Raw genomic sequence first — 6,654 nt, 5'->3', positions numbered from 1 at the left:
ACATACGGCTCTTTGAAAGATTATTAGTGGCTCTCGATAAATGTACTCGAGTTCCCTTTTCCTTTTTGTGCTATTATATTTAAAAAAAATTATTGTCGTTTAGTTTGTGTTTTAAAATGTATTTTGAATTACTGAGAGCAAATATGAAAAACTAAGTGCAACGTTTTTCAATTCAAGGTGAGTTTTCCATTTCCAATATAATTATGACACAAAAAGCATCTTGAATTAGAATTTATAAAGATGTAAGAAGATCCAGCTCTACAATTAAAATATTAGTTGACGTCGGTTACTGAATTTCGGAGCACTCTTATCACCTCAGCCACAGCTGCTCAATATTTTTTTTAAATAAAAGAGGAAATGGATACTTTCGAGAATAAAAAATTTAGAACTCTTTCGGAGCCCCCGTAACATGGCTCCAAAGCAGATCAAACTCCTTGTCCATATAAAAGAATATGTAAAAAATCTATATATTTTATATAAAAATCTATATCTTCTGCTCTGGAGAAGGGAATATATATTTCAGATAATAATATATATTCCTTTCTCCAGATATGTGGCATAGAAAATTATGAAAAGCATGAGAGAAAAAAAACAAAATTAAATTACCTCATAAAGATTTGCAATCATGTTTTGGAATTGTTGTAACATGGTTTTACTCTACTTCGGCACAAAAAACTTCAACGATTCAGGATGTTAACCTAAGAATATATAAAAAATCTATATATTTTATATAAAAATATATATCTTCTACTCTGTAGAAAGGAATATATATTTCAGATAATATATATTCCTTTCTCCAGATATGTGGCATAGAAAATTATGAAAAGCATGAGAGAAAAAAAACAAAATTAAATTACCTCATAAAGATTTGCAATCATGTTTTGGAATTGTTGTAACATGGTTTTACTCTACTTCGGCACAAAAAACTTCAACGATTCAGGATGTTAACCTAAGAATATATAAAAAATCTATATATTTTATATAAAAATATATATCTTCTACTCTGTAGAAAGGAATATATATTTCAGATAATATATATTCCTTTCTCCAGATATGTGGCATAGAAAATTATGAAAAGCATGAGAGAAAAAAAACAAAATTAAATTACCTCATAAAGATTTGCAATCATGTTTTGGAATTGTTGTAACATGGTTTTACTCTACTTCGGCACAAAAAACTTCAACGATTCAGGATGTTAACCTAAGAATATATAAAAAATCTATATATTTTATATAAAAATATATATCTTCTACTCTGTAGAAAGGAATATATATTTCAGATAATATATATTCCTTTCTCCAGATATGTGGCATAGAAAATTATGAAAAGCATGAGAGAAAATAAAACAAAATTAAATTACCTCATAAAGATTTGCAATCATGTTTTGGAATTGTTGTAACATGGTTTTACTCTACTTCGGCACAAAAAACTTCAACGATTCAGGATGTTAACCTAAGAATATATAAAAAATCTATATATTTTATATAAAAATATATATCTTCTACTCTGTAGAAAGGAATATATATTTCAGATAATATATATTCCTTTCTCCAGATATGTGGCATAGAAAATTATGAAAAGCATGAGAGAAAAAAAAACAAAATTAAATTACCTCATAAAGATTTGCAATCATGTTTTGGAATTGTTGTAACATGGTTTTACTCTACTTCGGCACAAAAAACTTCAACGATTCAGGATGTTAACCTAAGAATATATAAAAAATCTATATATTTTATATAAAAATATATATCTTCTACTCTGTAGAAAGGAATATATATTTCAGATAATATATATTCCTTTCTCCAGATATGTGGCATAGAAAATTATGAAAAGCATGAGAGAAAAAAAACAAAATTAAATTACCTCATAAAGATTTGCAATCATGTTTTGGAATTGTTGTAACATGGTTTTACTCTACTTCGGCACAAAAAACTTCAACGATTCAGGATGTTAACCTAAGAATATATAAAAAATCTATATATTTTATATAAAAATATATATCTTCTACTCTGTAGAAAGGAATATATATTTCAGATAATATATATTCCTTTCTCCAGATATGTGGCATAGAAAATTATGAAAAGCATGAGAGAAAATAAAACAAAATTAAATTACCTCATAAAGATTTGCAATCATGTTTTGGAATTGTTGTAACATGGTTTTACTCTACTTCGGCACAAAAAACTTCAACGATTCAGGATGTTAACCTAAGAATATATAAAAAATCTATATATTTTATATAAAAATATATATCTTCTACTCTGTAGAAAGGAATATATATTTCAGATAATATATATTCCTTTCTCCAGATATGTGGCATCGAAAATTATGAAAAGCATGAGAAAAAAAAAATTAAATTACCTCATAAAGATTTGCAATCATCTTTTCGAATTGTTGTAACATGGTTTTACTCTACTTCGACACAAAAAACTTCAACGATTCAGGATGTTAACCTAAGAATATATAAAAAATCTATATATTTTATATAAAAATATATATCTTCTACTCTGGAGAAAGGAATATATATTACAGATAATAAAATATATTCCTTTCTCCAGATATGTGGCATCGAAAATTATGAAAAACATGAGAAAAAAGAAGCAAAGTTAAATTACCATATAAAGATTTGCAATCATCTTTTGGAAGTGTTGTAACAGGGTTTTACTCCACTTCGACACAAAATAACTAACAACCACACAATGTTTTTTCTTCAGTTTCCCTAGAAAAGGATTACAAAAAGTATAGAAATAAAAATTGCACAAAACAAATAACCACTAACTAAAAAGAGTAAAATTTAAAAATGACTTTAAAAACTGAAATTATATTTATTATTTATTTAAATTATTATATACTGAATTTTAATAATAATTTCAAAATTTACATATATGCATTATAAACTCATGCATAGTTACAGAAATGCTCCTTGAAATCTAAGTTCATAAAATTTCTTGATAAAAGTATCTATTACTTAAAACTTAAATAGTTCGTAAATACAAAATATAAATTCATAATATAAGACCTAACTTTCTATATACAATGCTCATTATAAGCTTTTAAGAGCTCTGAATAAACTTTTGAAAAATCTTAGTGTTATATCAATTTAATCTGAAGAAACAATATGCTTGTTTAATAGAACATTGAAAGCGCAAAATTATTAAAATAATTTTTTCAACATTTACATTGATAACGAAAAGAAGTATTAGATGAGTTTTTATGAGATATGCTAGATTAGAAATATGTCCGATACAGTTTTAATGCTAAATAAGTGGAAACGCCTTTGTGTAACACACTGTTAATACTCCCAAGAGAATTCAGAATCTTCCGGAAAGTTCTTAAATTATATTTTCCCTGAAAATTCTATATTTTCCGTGTCTTCCTAAATTAAAAGTGAAAAACGCTATATATTTAAAAATACTAATGTCTTAAGAAATAGAATACACTGTAGTATCATGACTTTTAAATTAATCTTTACTATTTTTTTATATAAACACTTTTTGTTAGAAAAAGTATCACCACTATAAGAACTAAGTTTTATATATATATATATATATATATATATATATATATATATATATATATATATATATATATATATATATATATATATATATATATATATATATATATATATATATATATATATATATATATATATATATATATATATATATATATATATATATATATATATATATATATATATATATATATATATATATATATATATATATATATATATATATATATATATATATATATATATATATGAAAAGGAAAGAGCTTTAATTTAGTTATTAATTTTTTAAATGCCAAAGATCACATGTAAACGTTTACATTTTATAAGACAAATGAATTTCTAGAATTCAAAATAATAACTTACTAGATTGTTAGACGCTGAACTGGTAACGCAGAGATAGCAACACAGATTAAGACTGTACAAAAATTCATGAAAGAAACAGATCATTCGAATTCCTTATATGCTCTTCAATGTCTTGAAACACATACTGTGGGTATCAGCAGTTGTCGGCAATATCATTACCCTACAATGCCTCTAGATTGACTTCTTGGCGATAACGATGCACAGTGCATTGAGAAGATTTTCCTTCCACTGAAAGAATGCAGGATGAAAGATGCAGGATGAAAGATGCTGGAGACTGAACTTATTTTTACCACCACCACTTTAAAACTTCAGATGAGGAGGAGAGATTATATAAAGTGATTTTTAAAGAATCCTGGAGACTTTTAAAAATGAGAAGGAGGAATTTAAGCAGTGTACTTTCTTGGCATGAGAGGCCTGGTCCTCAGACGGTCGGTGTAGGGTCCCACCTTTAGAAAAGCTGAGCTAGCTTCCGTCAACATGGCCAATCTTGTACTACGTCGTCCAGGATTTCCTGGTCTTCTTCTATGTGGTACAGCTGGAGCAGATGGCTGTGGCTGAGCTGGAGCAGATGGCTGTGGCTGAGCTGGAGCAGATGGCTGTGGCTGAGCTGGAGCAGATGGCTGTGGCTGAGCTGGAGCAGATGGCTGTGGCTGAGCTGGAGCAGATGGCTGTGGCTGAGCTGGAGCAGATGGCTGTGGCTGAGCTGGAGCAGGTGATTGTGACTGTGCGGGAGCAGGTGATTGTGGCTGTGCGGGAGTTGGTGACTGTGGAAGTGCGGGAGTTGGTGACTGTGGAAGTGCGGGAGTTGGTGACTGTGGAAGTGCGGGAGTTGGTGACTGTGGAAGTGCGGGAGTTGGTGACTGTGGAAGTGCAGGAGCTGGTGACTGTGGAGCCTGTGGTGGTGGTGTAGCGGAACGGAGTGGTACTGGATCAGGTGACTGTGCTAAATCCTGGACTTTTGACTGCTGTGTTGGTGGTGTAGGCTGGAGAATAGGAGATCCAGGTTGAGAAGAATGTGGAGACGAGACAATATCTGCCTGTGCTGGAGGGAAAGACATGTTTAGGGAATCATGAATAGATCTTCTGAGTTCCTCAGCCCTCTCGTCTATTTCTCTGCCCAGCTGATTTCGCGCTTCTTCGAATGACGCTCCCTGAGACATTCGGTCTATAAATCGGTTTGTGAGCAAGATGGTCTGCTCATGAGCTAGTCTAGTGGCTGTTAGACTAGCTTCCTCGATTATTCTCTGGCGTTCTTCGTTCCTCCTTTTTCGTTCCTCCTCATCTTTGCGCTTTTGATAGAGCTGGGCCTTTCTCCGTTCCTCTTGAGCATACCATGCGTGGACGTTGCGCATGGCCTGAGACTGTTCTCTACCTGCTCGATACTCCCGGACCTAAAAAGAATCCCAGAATTATGATTACGTGTTTCCCTTAAATAACAAAAAAAAAATTGTCAGAAAAATCAAAGAGTGAAAAATAAACAAACTGGTACAACTAGCATTTGTTACATTATCCATAGATAAGGCTGTTTTTCGATTTGCTCTGTCGTAATGTGAAATTATGCTTTTTTGCTAATAATATGCTATTTTTATAACTGCCGTGAGTTTAAAACTGTTAATCATCACTGTTTGGTCAAGTTTAGTCTATCAACAGTTAGTGCTGACTACGCTTATATTCACAATGGCTCAAAACGTTAATATGGAGAAAAATCACAGCAAAAAATCACAGCATTAGTAGTCTATTTTTTTTTAATATTTAGAGTCTTACTCCAATGCTGCATTATTTGGGCTCTTTAAAATTTGAAAAAGAAACTGAGAATAGGGCAGAGATTTTGATAATTCTCAAATAGGTGGTCACCAAATTGGATATTTTCGAAAAAAAGATAAATAACTTTTAAAATATTTAATTTATTTATCCATTCTAAAGCCCAGAAAATTCTTCACGGCAAGATTATATATATATAGTTTGAGCCGTGATGGCTCAGAGGATAGTACGTTCGTCATTCACAGAGGTGAACTGGGTTCGAATCCCAGCGATGGCTGGTCTATGCGAATTCCGCATCCGGATTGCACCGACCATAGTGCTTGTGTAAAATATCCTCAGTTTTAGATGGATCATGAGTTAGAAAAGCTTCTGTTTCATTACTATTTCTGAAGTTCTTTTTAGAGTTTTCTCCATTTCTTGGACTAAACTAAAGAGTGTCCCAAGATAAACGCAAAATTTGAATTTGCCGGTTTCTTTTATGCAGTAAACTGCTGACAACTCTGAAAAAAGAACAGTTTGACAGCTGAGAGTTAGTAAAAATGGAGGGTTCAAGACGGTGCCATACAGCCAGTGAAACAATTCAATTACTGCATGAGACAGTTCCTGGTAGCTTACTCCCTCGTTTCGATGATAAGAATTTGCCCTTAAATCGTGTTATTTAACTCCATTAGATTACTTCTTATGGGGTTATTTAAAATCAAAGGTTAATAAGCCCACCCATTCATTACAAGAGGAAATTAAACACTGCATCAACAAAAATCAGCCACAATTGTACAAAAGGAGAGGAAAAATTTCAACAAAAGAGTGCGTATGGGCCAGCAAAGCCGTGGAGGCCGATGTGTTACCATAAATAACACTATCCTATGTACTTTATGATTTCAATGCAAACATAACAATCAAAAGGCCTAGAACAGTGTTTTCTATTTAATTCAAACATTGCGTTAATTTTGGGACACCCTTTATTATCTTAAAACTTTTGACTAAACTATTCTATTTCCCAAATATGGAAGGTG

The 6,654-nt window shown here is 31.3% G+C and overlaps 1 protein-coding gene across 1 annotated transcript in view; it reads right to left on the bottom strand.

Annotated features, from left to right (window-relative positions):
• The window catches only part of LOC147816810 (uncharacterized), a 39,974-nt gene that overhangs the window by 20,321 nt on the left and 12,999 nt on the right, over positions 1-6,654 (bottom strand). Inside the window, exons 4-13 of the mRNA XM_087158445.1 lie at positions 3,881-5,271; positions 2,616-2,719; positions 2,362-2,453; positions 2,116-2,207; positions 1,864-1,955; positions 1,613-1,704; positions 1,361-1,452; positions 1,109-1,200; positions 858-949; positions 607-698 (exon numbers count right to left, since the gene is read on the bottom strand). Of these exons, the coding sequence (XP_087014571.1) occupies positions 4,264-5,271 (1,008 nt within the window). The 3' untranslated portion in view covers positions 607-698; positions 858-949; positions 1,109-1,200; ... (5 more) ...; positions 2,616-2,719; positions 3,881-4,263. The remainder of the gene's footprint in view (positions 1-606; positions 699-857; positions 950-1,108; positions 1,201-1,360; positions 1,453-1,612; positions 1,705-1,863; positions 1,956-2,115; positions 2,208-2,361; positions 2,454-2,615; positions 2,720-3,880; positions 5,272-6,654) is intronic.

The sequence above is a fragment of the Parasteatoda tepidariorum genome, chromosome 1, assembly GCF_982258835.1.
Source record: "Parasteatoda tepidariorum strain Cologne lab strain chromosome 1, Ptep-v5.0, whole genome shotgun sequence".
NCBI lineage: Eukaryota > Metazoa > Arthropoda > Arachnida > Araneae > Theridiidae > Parasteatoda > Parasteatoda tepidariorum.
The sequence above is the reverse complement of the archived record's forward strand: the minus strand, read 5'-3'. Positions and strand labels throughout refer to the sequence as shown.